Raw genomic sequence first — 16,792 nt, 5'->3', positions numbered from 1 at the left:
ATACTATGGTCAATAAGGTAGTAAACAAAGGATTAAAATGAATGTGTATATTCATCCACTCATCAGATTCCTTGAATAATTAAATTATAACCCAGGCTGCCTCGTGTTCCTAGGGTTTCTCTTGCAACCCAGAAACTAAACTCCTGCTTGGAAGGAGGCCTGCAGAGACTCACCCATGTCAGCAGTGACCATCGTGGACTGGTTTTCAGGGATGGAGACAGAGGTCTGGTCTTGGTCCACACTTCTGGAGTCCTCGTTGACCTCTTGTTGGCTCTGGCTGAGCTCTGACCGTAGTTCTGAATATTCATCTTCCTCCCTGGGAAAAAGGAGAGTCAACCACCACTGACAGAGGACGTGCAGCAAGTATACGGAAAATATATTTTGTAAGGAAGAAGCAAAGACCTTTTGAAAAAGATTAGTTTTCTCGTTCAGGCCGCAGGCAGTAGGATCCCTTCAAGGCCTCACAGATGGTCATATCTAAGATGATGTAGTATGTGAAAGTTCAATGCCCCTTGTGCATCCACATAGCTATGTACCAAACAAAATATGCAGCAGCCTATTGGAAATACTTCTCCTCCAAGATTTCCTGAAAAGCTTAGAACCTTTCCTCTCCCTCAAATTAGGAGGTAATAAAGAACAGAGTCTACTAACATTGAGGCTGCAATGAACAAAACAATGAAGAATGTGATAAAACACAAATTACACACCCTCATTTGGAGGGTGCCGCCACGGACTTCCTTCCTAGAACTTGACACAGGGAGGAGATAAGTTGAAGCTACTGAGAAACTTCATGTGTGCAGCTCAAACCGGACTCTGGGTGAACAGACTGACATATCCACATGTGGAGCCTTGAATGAAAATGGTCCCCAGTAGTCTAATATTGGGTATGCAGCCTTGGAGAGGGTGTGGCCTTTTGGAAGAATTATGTCACTGGGGATGGGCTTTGAGGTTTCAGATGCTCAAATCGGGTCTAGTGTCACTCTCTGTTCTGGCTGCCTGCTTATCCAAATGTAGAATTCTCAGCTACCTCTCCAACACCATGTCTGCCTTTATGCCACCATGCTTCCCAACTTGACAATAATAGACTAGACCTCTGAACCTGTAAGCCAGCCCCCAGTTAAACGGTTTCCTTTATAAGATTTGCCACAGTCATGGTGTCTCTTCACAGCAACAGAGACCCAAACGAGTACACTAAGAAATACTACTCTTATGTTCCTCAGAAGAGAAGGGTGAGAAGGATGCATTGGAGAAGAGATCCCATTTGGTGCTCTGTTTCCTTGATTTTCTACTTGCATTTACAGATGAAAGACAACACTAAAACACATCTGTTTCACTCCCATGTGTTCACCCATTTTGTCTCAGTCCTTTGAGATCATTCAACCTCTGAGCTATGCTATTAGCAAACAGGAAAGCTTCTAGCTGGAATGCGCATCTCAAAGTGCCTGCCTCAGCTCCTCCACATTCCGTCACCACACCTGCCACACACAGACATGAGGAAAAGCATTTATTTTCCAAGTGAACCCAAAGACTGCATCATCAGGGGATTTAATTGCGGGCACAGAAAGCTTACTAGTGTCTACTTAGTCTGGAGGAGAGGGTATTCATGAAGAAAGCTAAGAAGAGAAGATATTCCCCAGCCTCATGGTAATTTCAAGCTGTCAGCAATCAGTGCAGGAATGAAGGGTGCAAAGTCTGCAGTCCAGGGTTTTGAGTGAGATGGTGAGTGGTGTGGGCAAGAGGCAACTGAAGAGATAGATGTCTAAACGAGATAAATGTGAATATCTCTCCAACGTTCGTGGTTCTCTCAGAAAAGTAATCTTCTCTTAAGAGTTTTATCTGCTTCATCAATGGCCCATGCTGAATGAGAGACTTTATATGAAAGCCACTCAGAAAACTAGGAAGGCGTTCAATAGTTAGTTACAAAGCCTTTGGCTATACAAAATATGGATTAGAATGGGAGTGAAGGTAAAAATAAATACAGGTTAATAAGCTACGGATGTTAATTATTTAGACATCTACAGGGGTCAACAATAATTAGGTTTAGGCAAGAAAACAATTAAAGCATACTCTTCTTATTAGTCACCTTTTGATGTAGAGGGTAATTGTTTGTGAACTGATATGTCAGCTCTTCTTTTAGTCAGCATTTAAAATTGGCTCGGCAGATTCCGAACACATAGTTCCTGCCAAATCTGCTTTATACCAAATTGCTTCCAGGGATTAGTAGGAATAACTTTATAAAAGAGTGACTAGGGAGAGAGTGTGAGAAGGAAACATAATGACAGAAATATCCCCTTTGGGCAAGTGGGAAGGAGAATGATATCACATTTGTAATGTCACCTGGGGCTGGAGGCTTTTCATGTCATGAAGTGCAAGCTGAGGATCCCATCTCCCAGGAGACAAACATATCCCCAAACATTTCTAACCCGAGATATGCCGAGAAGGAGCACCGCTGCAGGCCGTGAGAAGGAATGAGCATGTACCAGGAGCTCAGCACTACGAGTGTGGCAAGGAGCAAGGTGCTTAGTGAAGCTGTCACCAAAGTGGGGCAGGGACTTGACTGGGAAGTGGAGAACAAAAGAAGGATGTATTATAATAGAGGGGGCAAAAAAATTGGTAGAAATAAAATTATGACAAAGGAAGTCTGAGAAGACAGCGGTAGAAGCAAATACTGCCAACACCTCTTGTAGAAATGTAAGGAGTGGAAAGCCTGACAGGGGGGGGCTAAGGTAAGCCCACCTGATCCCCGGTGAATCCCCCAATGGTGATTTGAAGGATTCTGGACCAAAACAACCTACACAAACAGTTGCTGAGCTGGGAAGTTAGTTTATGAAAAAATCGGGGGGGGGGGGGGTTCTTGACACAGTGAGATCCAAAACAGGTGAAACTCAGCCTGAACAACAGAAGGTATGGGCAGCCCCAGGCCTCTCCCGAAGACTGTAAGAAACAGTGATTTACAAGAGTTTCAGCAACCCCACAACATAGGTCCTGAAGGGAAGCTATAACCTTTACCAGCAGAGGACAAAAAAACCTCTGTCAGGGCCCCTTGGCCAGATGCCCCTGCAGGGTGTCCAAAGATGGGGTCCAGATGCCCCTGTGGGGTGTCCAAAGAAGGGGTTTCTGACCCACCAGGAGCAATGGATTGAGCCTGAAGACCACTAGTGCAGGGCAATCTTACCAAGACTAGCTCACGTGTTGTGTAGATGAAGCTGTTGGGCAGCCTTGAGTCACGGCAGTGAAGGTGTCTCAAAAAGGATTCATGGTGAACCTCTCTGCATGGGTGTCTTGCTTTTGCTATATACAGTACTTCCTGTGTATGTGTGTGTGCGCACATGCATGCATGCAGGCAGGCACTTGCGGTCTGCTTTATGTGTATGTGAATATGAACTCCAGAGGGGGATGTCAGCTGTCCTGTTCTATCATTCTGCACCTTACTATCCTGAGACAAAGTCTCCTGTTGAACCAGGAGCTCACCAGCAAGCTCAGCAATCCTGTCTGTGCCCCTGTAGTGCTGGTCATGCTAGTAATCACATTCAGATTTTTTTTTTTTCCACATGGTGCTGCGATCCAAACCTAGGTCCTCAGGCATGTGCAGCAAATGCTTTTATCCATTAAGCAACCTTCCTGTTCCCTATATAGTAACTCTAATCTTGTGGCAGATTATTTCTTTGAATTCTCCTCTCCCAAATCCATTGTTAATTCCAGTGATAAGAAAACACAAATTAATTTGCCAAAGTGACTGTTTAGCCACAAAAGTAAAAGTCATCTATGGGGTAGATGGTTCCTAAAATGGAGTTAACCAAGTCTCAAGTGTTTGTCCTTGGGACGTAAAGACTCAGGATCCCAAATGCCCACAGTTCTGTGCACTAGAAGCCGCCGAGAGTGCTTCAAGGGGCTTTGTTTAGACTTGCAATCATCAACACTTGCTTCCAGCTGTAACAGTAATAAAGTCTCCTAGGGTGGTAGGCTCTAGAACATGCACACACAGAGCCACTCCATGACCACCGGTGGCAGAAAGGCCACCATGGAAGACTCCTGAAGACCAGAAGAGGCAGAGTCAATACCTTAAAAAAGGACAGCCGAAACATGGAGATGTGGTATGACTTACAATTACTCTGCGGTGCAGCCTAATTCCCTAGTCTGGAACCCGTGAAATCAGTCTGCTGCTGCAACCAAAGGAGTTCTTTTTCCTTGCCTTTTCTTTGCTTCAGGGTAAAATTATTTAGTCATAAAAGGAAAAAATTGACTAAAGCATAGTTCTCATGTGCTTTAGACATGGAGCTGACGTTTCTATACAGGGAAGAATGCTGAGAAATACGACATCACCAGCTAACTTCACACACGTCTATGAGGTTGACACAAATTGGAAGATGGTCTGGTTGGTTGTTCGTTCATTGGCCTTGGTGGCTGTTGGTCAGTCATAATTATCAACCCCATCCCACTGGCGCCCATAGGTTTTTCAGTTTTTTTAAAAATTGATCCATGTTTTATCTTTCTTACAGGGAAAGGCAGACCTTCCCTGAAATGGCTGATATATAAAAGAAATAAGATTCCAATCAATTTTCTTAAAGCATCTATTGCAAGAAATAGGTGGTAAATTGGGGCGAAGTGTGGCTTTCTGGACTTTACCTCTTCTTTCCCATACAACAGAGAGGAAGACAGAGCCTGTCTATGAGCCTTCAGGTGAGCGCCTGAAGAGAGGAAACGTTCTCCCACAGAGATAAGATCTCATTCTCAACATCTAAGAGCCACAGACAAGGATTTACAGTACTCAGCAGGACTTATGCACACCCACCACACGGGAAGGGCATGGGGAGAGAAATATGATCTTTCTGGGTTTTATTTCACTTTTGTAAAGCCCTCAAAGAAACGGAAGACCACATTTTGTTGGGGAGATACAGAGGTCTTGGTCAGTGTTTTAGATGCTGCACATGGTTGACATGTGGGTTGGAAGATCAAGAAGAAAGGCAGGGTCCTCAAGCAGCCCTGAAGTCCTAGAGGGTAGATAATGTCATGGGAGACAGATATATCAGAGACTGCCTTGCTCCAGAGTTGAGGGGCCTCTGGCAGAGAGGTTCAGTACTGATGCAAAGATCGCAGAGATGGGGAGTTGATAGTTTGGGGTGACTGCCATTCAAAATGAAAGGTGCTAGAAAGACCCACCATGTGGCCCAAGGCTGAGGACAGACTAAGCAGACGGGCAAGGTCTGGGGCACGCAGGGTTTTCAATGGGCAAAGAGACCATCCAGAAGGAAAAGAGACTTTGGGGTCAATGCTATAGGAAGGGACCTGTAACCAGAAAGTACACTGAGATTTTTCAGTTAAAAAGTCATTGTGGCTGAGCATGGTTGACACACCTGTAATGCCTACATAGGAGAGGCCAAGACAAGAGGAACATAAGCTAAAGGCCAGCTTTATAGTCAGCATCAGGAGGCCTAGGTTGTAGAAGATAGGCAGATAACCAAACCAGTAAGTGGCGGTTTCCACTTCACGTTCCTGCCTTGAGCTCTCTCCTTGGCTTCCTTTGAAGGTGTAATTGTAAGATGAAAGAAAACGTTTCTTCCCCAAGTTGCTTTGGGTGTTTATCACAGCAACAAAAAGCAACCAAGGAGAACCATTTATATATTTATATAGTTACATATGTATAGCTTTTTATATGGTTATATAGTTAATTATATAGCTAGCTGCTATCTCCAAACCATAAAAATAAAAATTGGCAGGCTGGCATAGGAGGCCATGTGCACAGCACGTGTAGGGCTCTAGGGTCTGTTGCTAGCATCGCAAAAGAGAGGGAAGGAAAAGGGGAGGAGAAGGAAGGCGGGGGGGGGCTTGGGAAGAAAAAGAGAAATCATTTTTATCTTATGCTGCTCAGGCTGCAGAAACAGAATACCACAGACTGGGCAGCTGAAAAGCAGAAACGTGTCTTCTCAGGGTTCGGAAGGCTGGAAAGCCCAAAAGCATTGCCAGCGCGGTCATTTTCTGGAAGGGGTCTCTGGCTGGCTCGCAGATGCCTGCCTTCTCATTGTGCCGTATCGTGGCAGGGAAGACACCAGCTCTCTTGTGTGTCTTTGTGTGAAGGCAGGATCCTACCAGGACAACCCTACCCTCCTGACTTCATCTGACGCAAACTGTCTCCCGAAGGCTCGTCTACGCACATCACACTGGTAAGGGAAGGCAACTTTCATGCGATAGAAAAGAGGACTTGGGGGAAACTCCTGGGGCAAGAAGCGAGACATCAGCAAGTTCAGAGCAAATAGGAAACAAGGCAGAGAACAAAGATGAGTGGAGAGGGTTAGCAGGAAAGGCTAGTGCCACAAGAGTTACTTATGGCAAAGAAAACAGCTCACGTTCAATTTGCTTAGACATCACTTTTTTCCCCCCTTCTGGGATCCAAAGTGCTTTATGGTCATATTCTTTTCACGTTTTCTATCCCATTACATAATCTACCCCAAGTCTTTAAAACGGCACTCACAATACACAGCAAAGTGAAAAAGTACATATTACAAAACCATGGGTGCTGTGTGGTTTAAGATACTCAACAGAAAAATTCTCAGAAGGACATATACACAAAATGTTCAGTGTCTCTAGGAGATGGGATTTAGGGTGCAGTCAGCAGGGATCAGTTAGGAACACAAACTGTACCAGAAGACTCAGACAGACAGCACTGCATTCGAGCAGGTCTGTACCTGGTTGAAGAATGGAGAAGACAGGGGTGGGTGGCTGAAGGCCACTAGGAGCAGTCAGGTTTACCACCCAGCTCTGGTCCTCCTGTCAGTGCTGCTACACACCTGTCCAGAACTTTGTGTCTGGGCAATCAAGACAGACCCTTGTGTCTATATGACATGTCTACTGCAGTTGTTACAGCCCAATGGGAATGGTTAGTGCCTCCACTTCCGTCTAGACCCATGCAGGCACACTTCATCACCAGACTGGAAACAATCCAGAATCCCTCTGAGAAGGTGGCCTGGGAAGCAGCCACAGGGCCCAGCAACCCTTTGTTTGGGAGGAAATAGTGAACTAGGGAATAGTACTTGGGCGGGAAGACAGCCATTGTAGTCTACACTCAATGACGACTCAGAGGCCATCCAATAACCTTCCTGATCAGTGCAAGTTCTCAACCACAACAGCCATAGCATCAACCTTCTGATTTTGTCCCTCTGCCCAATGTAATGAGTTCAGCTGCTCCTCAAAATGGGAGACCCACTACCCCATGAGCTACCATATCTACTGTCAGGAACCTCCTCTAGCCAATGGCAAACTGACGAGATAGGATGAAACCTGGACACCAAATTACAAGTTTCACCAATTCACCACATATAAGTAGCAGAAAATCAAGAGGAGAGACAAAATGCATATATTCAAAAACAGAAAACTATGTACACTTTGGATACTATTTCTACAACTGGTCATGAGGCTAGAGCTGGCAATGCTAACACTTCCCCCTTGTTTTTTTCCCTACTAGGAGATGTTTGTTTTACTTTGACCAGTACCTTACTTAGTTAGAATTAGTTGTTTCTTATTTTTTTTTCAAGATTCATGTATTTTACGTGTATGAGTATGTTCCCCTCATTATATATGCACACCACCTGCTGTGTACCTGGTGGCCATGCAAGGAAGCATCAGACTCCCAAAACAGAAGCTACAGGTGCAATGAACCACCATATAGGTTCCGAAAACGGAATCCATGTGTTCTGCAGCAGCAACCACCAAACCATCTCTCCAGCCCAGAATGAGTGTTTTGCCTCGAAAAATATTTCAAAATCTTTATTTTTAAAACACCTACCCCTGTATTAGGTTGCTCTAATCTATTTAACTACTCACAATTTCTAGAGCAGTAGCCTAGCAAATTCCAGGTTTCAAATACAGTCCTAACTACCCTAGGGCACAGTAGCAGCCCTGTGTCTCCCTCACCTGTCACTTCAGCCAATACAATGACTGCTTTCTTTTCTTTGTAGTTCAATAGCCTTTTAAGAAACATCAAATGCTAGCCTTTCCTGTCAAACCATATAAAACCTATTTAGGACAAGGAATTTAATTCTTTTTATCTCTTCCACCTGGTTAAGAGTTTTATGCAAATCTTTTTATCGCTTCCTTTTTAGACCTTTATGCAAATGTTTTAATACTCCCAACCAGTAAGACTTTTGTTTAACTACCCCTTTCTTTCTTCTTTCGTTTTCTTTGCTTTGAATCTTGTAAAACTAGCCAGTGTTGAAAGAGCATGAGATCAGACCACAGACAATCGGGAAAGACAGTCATCACCTGCACTGGAATAAGAACCGAGTACACTTCATGTGTCACAGGCCTAGCCACCCCGTTTGGGTTCTGATGCACCTTTTCTGTAAGAATAATTGCCTTGCTCAGCTACTTCTGCTTTGCTCCATGTTTCTTTGTGAGACACAGACACCAAGATGATTCTTTTGTACTAAGAGAATGGATACTGCCAAGGGCTGTGTGGTTAACTGTGGAACCCTTACATTTTCCAGTAGATGAAAAACGTAAGACTTGTCAACTAGGAGAGCTCAATGCTGCACGAATGAAAAACAAGCACTTTGGGTGTGGGTTTTTAGCTGCATAGCCAAGAAGGATGAACACATACACAACCTTCCCACATCGTTTCTTTTCCTCTTTATCTTTGGGTGTCACAGAAAGGATACACAAACAGGTGCTAGTTTTATCTTATCTCAGCGTATTGAGAAGTATAGGACTAGCTTCAGCAGCCCCTGACTAACATGACCTCCAGCTCTCTAAACCTGTGGCATGTCAAGGCAGTTGAGAATTCATCCGCAGTATGTCATTCCTGAGGTTGCTACAGCTTAACAGGGGTAGAGGACAAATGCAATTATGGGCGTGCTGGAGGCCAGGGCCCTGCCTGATCCTCGAGCTCAGAGGCCAGGAAGAACCAAGTCTCACTGGCCTGCAGAACACAATTACAACCTGGCAGGGGTCCTCGCAAGGAGGAGCTTGCTTACTCACTGATGAAAGCAGCATAGTGTGACATCTGCACAGATGCAAACTTCCATGGAATCGAAGGCACCAATACGTGTTACTGTCAAGCAGCTTTGAAGTGAAGCCTTCTGGCCATCACATCCAGTTCAAACATCTTGAGATGGAGCTGTCTCCTTGATGTGCGCTGTACATACTTCACAACTGACTACACCCATTCACTGTCACCTTCTCAAATTCTTAAAAGCAAAACTCATCTTTACTGGAAATCACCAATTCACCAATGTTCTCTGTCAGGCTCTTTTAAAATCTACTACAATCATCTCTTTGGGCTAAAAATCTTTTCTTTGCGCATGTTATTTCCAACCCACAATCATTCTGTAAGCCAGGATGCAATTTTAAAAACCTTAAAGTTCTAAATTGGAATATGAAATTTATTGTGTGGCTCCAAGTCAGTGTAGAATTTTCCGTGATTTTGCGCAGGAAACAGATGCCAGTCAGCACTTTCCCCGAGAAGCCCCGTCATTACTGCCACTCTTAGAGTTGGAACAAAATGCATGCAGTTTCCTGTGAGCCAGAGCTTCTCCAGAGAAGATTCAAAGCAGCTGCCTCTGAGAGTCTTTCAATTACGACTCATGTGGACACTTGGTGCACAGAGCACCCTTTTTCCAGGAATGTAGGTACTAACCGATTCTCTGCATGGGGACACCCCCTACCCACCACAGTGAGCTCCTTGGCGTGTCTCCCTGAACCACAGGGCAGATGCAGGGAGTCTTGAGTGTGCTGTAAACTCAGGAGCCAAATGGACTGATAAGACAGGGAGGCAGACTCCCTGACTGGCATCTTTAGGGAAAGAAAACTAAGCAAAATCAGAGTCTCTGGGCTCCAACTCTATGTCGTCTTCTCTCTGCTGAGCGCAACGGTTCTCCATCAGCATTCCTTTTAAGCTTGGCTTTCTCGCCAGTAAACCGTCAAGTCTTTCTTACCTGTCAAGCTTTGCCTTAGGAATCCAGGAAGAGGATAAGTGTTACTGTTGATACACAACTTGGGATAAGCTCAAAATATTAACAGATTATCTAGAATCCCAAGTAATGCTTAGCTGTAAACATGCTCATGACTCTCAGAACCTCTAAAGGAAGCAAGAAGTCTGGAGAAGAGCTAGTGAACAAAGGAGGCAGAAAGGGCATCCGACTCTTGTCTGCCTCTAGGACAGAGGGACATCTACCTAGAACTTCTTAACGAAGCACTTTACTCAATTGCTGATTCTACACCCTTAGCAATAAACTGGGGATCAAAATTCCCAGCCTGTCTATTGTTCTGGGGTGGTTGTGAGGATCGGCATCAGAAGGGGATAACAGAGATCAGGGCTTGCGGCTGGCACAGTGCCCACAGGCGCTACATCAATTCCGGCACAGGCTAGATGGGGCAGCCATACCTGATGGTGGTGCCTTGCAGGCGGTCTATCTTCTTGTTGAGCTCTGCAATGATGCTGTGGAGCTCCGTGATGCGCTCCTCGTAGCGAAGGGTCGTGCGCTCCTGGACGTCTTCATGCTCTCTCATGAGGTGTGACTGCTCACACTAGGACCAAGAACAGACAGCAGGAGATGGACATGTGGATGTGTTGACACGCCTCTTGGAGAACGATTCTGCATTTCATGGATTCAAACTGTCACTCTCGACACTGGTCTGCCCCAAAATAAAACATACCTGCTCCCACCCCAAATTAACCCTTGCAGCCCCAACTAAAATTTACAATGGCTTGGGAGGATATGTGGGGCTTTCCTTTTCTGACACTTTTCTTCCACCCTCGGCAGAGTCCCCGTTTACTCCTCAAATGGGTAAGAGTTCATAAGATTAGTCCATTAGATCCCGAATCTTCAGTAAATGACCCCAAGTAAGGCACCTAAGTGAGCACAGAGCTGATTCATCTATAGCCTCGAAACTAAGGTCTGTCCCTTCGTTTCTTCCACCGATTTGCTTCATTTTCGACAATATGCTTCAATTGCTTTTCAGCCATACAGCACTCTGTGGTATAATGGGTGTTTTGGTGGGGGCGGGGAAACTAGTTTATGCTACACAATATCCTCTTCTTCCATACCATGAACTCCCAGAAGGCAGACGCTAGATATTCCATTATTTAGTCCTAACCACCTTCCCCACCCTGGTGGCATGAGGCACCGCTCACTGTGTGCGATCTAGAAGTGTTATCACATGAGTAAATGGCAAAGTGTCAGAGCCATGAAACCCGCTCTATAGGAATGATGACAAAGGAGACATCGAAGCTTCGCTGTACATATGCATTGACGGAGTAAGAATCAGTGCGTGCTATGAAAACATTTTCGCAGAGGAAATTTAAACAGTAAGGAACCTATCGCCCATTATTTCTCTCTCCCCCCCCCCAATTCCCTTTAGGCGGTAGCAGCTGATCTCATTTACATAACAATAAAATATCCTAGGTGATGGAACAAGTGGTCTAGCTCTGGCCTTGTCTGCTACACTCGGCGGTTATTAATTTCCTGTCCAGCAGGGAAATTTTAATTTCGCTTTCAACATGGCTTTCTGAATGCCAAGAGCCATATGTGTTCTCCAGCCATCTCTGCAGGTGTGCATCGTCAGGCCTCGAGGCAGGAAAAGGGTAAGTCTTTTTACCCACTCTCTTGTATATCCTCCCTTCCCTAAATCTGCTGTGTTTCCAATGGTATCACCAAGGGTAGGGACCTGGGGACCCTCGGAATGCTAGAAATAAGATTAGGGCAAGCAAGGTTTTGAATGCTCTGTCAAAAACCTTCATAGGACAGCAGACAGCTGCTTTCAAGAAAACAAAACAAAACAAAACAAAACAAAACAAAACACTGATGTGAACTACTGTGTTCAATGATAACCTCGACCCCAAGTCAGTGGATCCAGCGGTAAAGATGAAAGTGGAGCAAGGCCGCTTCTCAGGGGCAGGAGACATTCATTACTCAGTGCTGGAGCACATCCAGGCCCTGGGGTTTAATCGCAAGCAACAAAGAAAGCCACGTCCACGGGGAAACAGAGGAATCTCCTGTGCATTTCAGGACTTTGCTACCCACAAGCCACTAATCTTTAGAAGAAGAGAAGTCCACAAAATGTCAATATGTCAAAACCGGCTTTGGTTACCAAACAAACAGGCCCCGTCTTTCTCTGAAACATCTAAGGGTAGAACGCTGTTCCCCTCAGTTCTCGAGGGGCATCTATGAGCTCCTGCTGCTAGTCTTCATTCCCACCCCCAAATAGTGTGTGTTGTATTCATATGCCGGCAGAGTGAACACTCTTTTCAAGATGGAACTAGAAACGATGGCAGGGCAATGCCAGTCTCTGCTTTGATTTCTGCCATGGTCATGCTGGCTTTCAATATCCAGTTCACTAGACCCAGTTTTCTGAGCCACATTTGTTTCCCACCCAAGCTTAATACCTTCCATCATCCTCCCTCCCTCTCCCTTTTCTTCAGTCTCCAGGAAACAACTGACCACTGCCACCACCTAGCCTGTCAAGAAACTGCAGAACCCCATCAACAATGAAGAGGTTCAGAGACTTGAAAGCCTGCCCAAGATAACACAGGCACCCTTGTGCAATGCTCTGGCCCACCCTAAATGAAGATCCTGTGGGGATGGCCAGGTTTCAGAGACACCAGATGGAGAGGAAGCAGCCAACATGTGGAGCTGAACCACCTTTGCCCTGGCTTCCAGCTGGGAAGTCTGCCTGGAGGGGTGTGCAGGGATGAGAGACCCCGGGAAGCGAGAACTCAGTCAGGATCAGCACTTGCAGCCGACAGGAGGGAAGAGACGAGGAAACAACACTTTTAGCTGAGGGTAAAGATGTTTGGCTCATATACCGACGTTTTTTCCATAAGTCTTTTTTTTTTTTAAGTAGTAGGAAGCTTCTCCAATTTAGCATTTCCTTTAACAAATATCACACATCTCTGGATTGCCCTAAATGTCTAAGCGGACTAGTTCCACAGAAGGAGGAACTGTGACAAGAATGTTGAAGGGGACTGTGGTCACTATAATCACATGGACTAAAGGAATCCTGGACTTTTTGAGAATAAGAGACAGGTGCTTGAGCAGGTGGGGAGACTAGAGAGGAGATGCTGCTTCCACCTCTGAGCAGTGTTTATGTGCAGGAATCTGCCAAGTCTTAGAGGTTGTTAAATCACTTAGTTGTCCGTGATAAGCTGTGGTGAGTAACTACAAATGACAGCTCAGAAATGCAGTCTGATTTTGTTTATTTATCTTTCTTATTTTAGCCTAGCTAACGGTCTATTTTAGCCTTCGCGAAGCAGCTCTTTGTTTCAAAGGTCCTCTGTGTATTCTTGGGTCCTGTTTCATTTGTTTCTGGTTTTATCTCCATTTCTTTCCTTCTACTACGTTTGGGTTCAGCTTGTTCTTGTGTTTTGTTTTTTTTTTTCAATTTCTCTTTTAAAAACATAGGCATAAACTGTCAATAGCATTCCACTTCTTGCTTCTGCTATACCCATGAGTGTTGCTATAACTGTGTGAGCATATTCATTTGTGTGAAAATGTGTTTCAAGCTGACTTTTCAATTTTCTTTAGTTATCATTTACATATTTTGTGAAGGTGAGAGAACTACCAGGTTTTCTTAAACCTGGTCACACAGGCCTCTCTCACATGGTGTCTCTGTCTCTCTCACAGTTAGTGAGGCTCCACCCGGATGGGAAACAACGGTAGCAACCCTGCTGAGGTGGCCAGCAGGGCCTTGAGCAAAACTTGGTATTGCTGCTTCCTGTGCAGGAAATGCACCTGTATTTTTCTTCCCTCTGGAAGCTAAGACAGGCCCTGTAGTTTGTGCTGCCCCGTGAGATGAGTGGTTACATGCCATTGTGTCACTGAAAACTCTTGTAGGGTTTGCCACATGTCCCTCTCCGGGTCATGGTGAGTAGCTACATTCCAGATGATAGAAGGTTGATGCAGTTGGGTACCTAGGTGAGATGCAGCAAGATTGTGTACACGCATGAGCGCATACACAAACACACAAACACATGCACACACACTCTCTCTCTCCCCCAGAGCCCTCAGGAAGATATCTGATAGCTAGAATTGCTTCCTGTTACTGAATACCCTGCCTGGCCCAATCATTTTGTACATGGGAAAACAGACTCAACACGAAGTGACTTTTATTTATTGTAACACAGGCAACAAGCAGAAAGAGAAAAAAAAAAAACACGAAACAAAAAATGAAAAGCTACCAACCAACCAAACGAACAAAAGAAACCTTTCTAACTTTGTTTAAATCACCAGAGGATAGATTGATAGCCTCTCTCCTTCATCCTCTCCTAGCTTATCCACATCAGGAAACATGACACCTGACCATACCACAAGGAGCTAGAACATGTACATGTTCCCCTTTTCACCATCAAGAGGACGAGCGCCCAAGTTCACACAGTATGAAACCGGGAACGCTGGCTTTTGTCAGCAGCTCCAGCTACCTGTCACTCATTCAGCGGGGACTTAACAGGTGCTACGAGTAACAAGAGTTTCTCATTGGACCTCTACCAACTGCTTATATTGTTTCCTTTGCTTTAGCACACACAAATGCCTGCTATCTTTCCAATGAAAGAGGCAAGCAATAGCTTGAAACAATGTGCCTCTGCTTTCCTCCCTTTAGTGAAGTAATTGTATTCTGGGCTCTTCTTCCTCCCATCCTAAATTCAATTTCTGACTGATGCTACCAACATAGTGAAGCCAGGAGGCTCCTGGCTACAGCGCTTTGCCTGCACATTTCTGGAGGAGTCCTAAATTCCCCATAGCTACAGACTTTCAGCTTGTGATAAAACATCGGAGTGTTTTGTTTTTCCTGGATTTTTTTTTCTAGCATTTGATACACATCCTGAGCTCCTTAACTCTGCCTTGATGAGGGAGAGATGAAAACCTGTACAAATACCTGTATCTAGCCACAGAAATTTCTGAGGTTGACTATGTACAATAATGTTTAATAAAAACAAACCACAGGGCTAGTAAGATGATGCAAAGGGTAAAGTGCTTGCGGCTAAGGCTAGGGATCTGAGTTCCATGCCTGGGAGCCATGTGACGGAAGGAGAGAACCAAGTCCTTCAAGTTGTCCGCTAGTTTCCATAAGTACACTTTGGCAAGTATGTGCACAAATACATATGTAAACAAAGATAAGATAAAATTAAAATTTAAGAAAAGCAACACCATCATTTCGACAGCTGAGCATACAATCCTTTAGGCACATCTCTGCTAGCAGTACGATCCCGTATAAAGCCTTGAGTGAGTCTTGAGAGAGGCCTGTCTGCGCTTCTGAGGCCTGTTGGGAAAGCCTGCGCGAGGTGGTGGTACTGAGAAGCTTTAAGGTTTTGTTAATGTTCTTCACTGGGTTTTAGCTTACTCCGCAGAGGCCACTGATCTTTAATCATCACATTCGTCTCAGCTGTCAAACCTAAGAGCATTGTGAACCGGCTTCTTGAAAAATGCAATGCCATCATTAATGCGTTAACCCTCTCGGCCATCCTGGAAAGGGGATCAGCACCTCTTCTGTTTAAAATAAGGCGAGATGTGATGTTACTTTCAGGGTCACACTGGTCTGCGCACAACTAATGGTACTCAGGGTATTCTAATTCTGATTCTAAGCTCTGTCACAGTTCTCCTTAGAGAAAGGCAAGCCAGGAAAGGGGAGACAAATTCAAGTGCCATGGAGGAGCACAAAGCTTCGGCAGTCACCATGTCACCACCAAAAGCTATTCACAAAGAAGGAAGGACAGGGATGCTAACAAAGAAAATGCCTGCAAAGTACACCTTCATCTCTGAAAACAAAACAAAAAAATGCATGTGAAAGCAAATACTACCTCTATACTGTCTCTATTCCGCTGCGTTGAAATTACATGTTTTCATTCTTGAATGCCAGTGTGTGACAACTGAGGAGGCTTGCTTTCAGAACAGACAGCGCCACTTCCCACTGCTGCCTTGAACTTGTGTGCATGTGTGAGTGTAGGTCTGCACCTCTGCTCGGGTTGGGATGGTAGGGATGTGTCCCGAGTATTATGCTTGCAGCAGTTTCTTTCACAGCAAAGTAGCAGAAAACTATCGATATTGGCTCCTCTCTCAGCTCTTCACTTCCATCTTAGGACTACTTGTAAAATTTCGTCTAGGATCAATTTTGCAGTCCTGATATAGGAAATGTACTGTTATTGAACCAGTTCTAGCATTATCAGTAATCATTGCGCTGATGCTGGATTTCTTCTGGGGATCTCCAGTGAATGTAACCACCATTTGTCATTTACAACTTTGTTTAATCGTGGCACTATAATATTTGGAGATGGTAAAACTTCCTCCAGCCACAGAACAGATTTCATGTGCATTTGTCCCCCCAGAAGCTGAGGAAGCATCAAACTTGCATCACTTACCCAGGCACACATCAAGAGAGCACAGCACTGTCAGCTCATTGTATTTATCTTTTGTAGAATAAATCCATCTTTGTAAGGGAATCGGAATAGCTAGGCTGACATTTTCTCATGTTCTCTGTCCTAGATCTTAGGTTTGTGGGGTTTTGTTGTTGTTGTTTTTTGTTTTGTGTTTGGAAAGCATCTCTCTAGTGAAGTGTCACAATAACTGTCACAAGGTTCCTCTTAAGACTGTTTGGTGTATGGATGCTAATATACAAGTTGGTAGCCTTAGGACATGATTGGTATCATCAGGGGTAAAAACAGCCATCAAAAAGCTATTAAGTGACAATGCTTAAGCTCAAATAAGCCCCAGAGGATCTCAGCAAAATCTTCTACTATCTTTTTACTACCCTCTGAAAAAAATGTTGTCTCTGCACACATAAATCCTAATAAATATCATAATGGCTACAC

At 44.6% G+C, this 16,792-nt stretch overlaps 1 protein-coding gene across 5 annotated transcripts in view; it reads right to left on the bottom strand.

Moving 5' to 3' along the window:
- Nucleotides 1-16,792, bottom strand: part of Mcc (MCC regulator of WNT signaling pathway) — a 350,991-nt gene that overhangs the window by 72,026 nt on the left and 262,173 nt on the right. For all 5 annotated transcript variants that reach the window (XM_060377311.1, XM_060377312.1, XM_060377313.1 and 2 more), the window contains 2 exons: nt 10,376-10,518; nt 174-316 (listed from right to left, as the gene is read on the bottom strand). In XM_060377311.1, coding sequence (XP_060233294.1) covers nt 174-316; nt 10,376-10,518 — 286 coding nt within the window. The remainder of the gene's footprint in view (nt 1-173; nt 317-10,375; nt 10,519-16,792) is intronic.

Source organism: Meriones unguiculatus, chromosome 2 (assembly GCF_030254825.1).
Source record: "Meriones unguiculatus strain TT.TT164.6M chromosome 2, Bangor_MerUng_6.1, whole genome shotgun sequence".
NCBI classification, from domain to species: domain Eukaryota; kingdom Metazoa; phylum Chordata; class Mammalia; order Rodentia; family Muridae; genus Meriones; species Meriones unguiculatus.
Note: the sequence above shows the minus strand (reverse complement) of the source record. Positions and strands in the feature narration are given on the sequence as shown.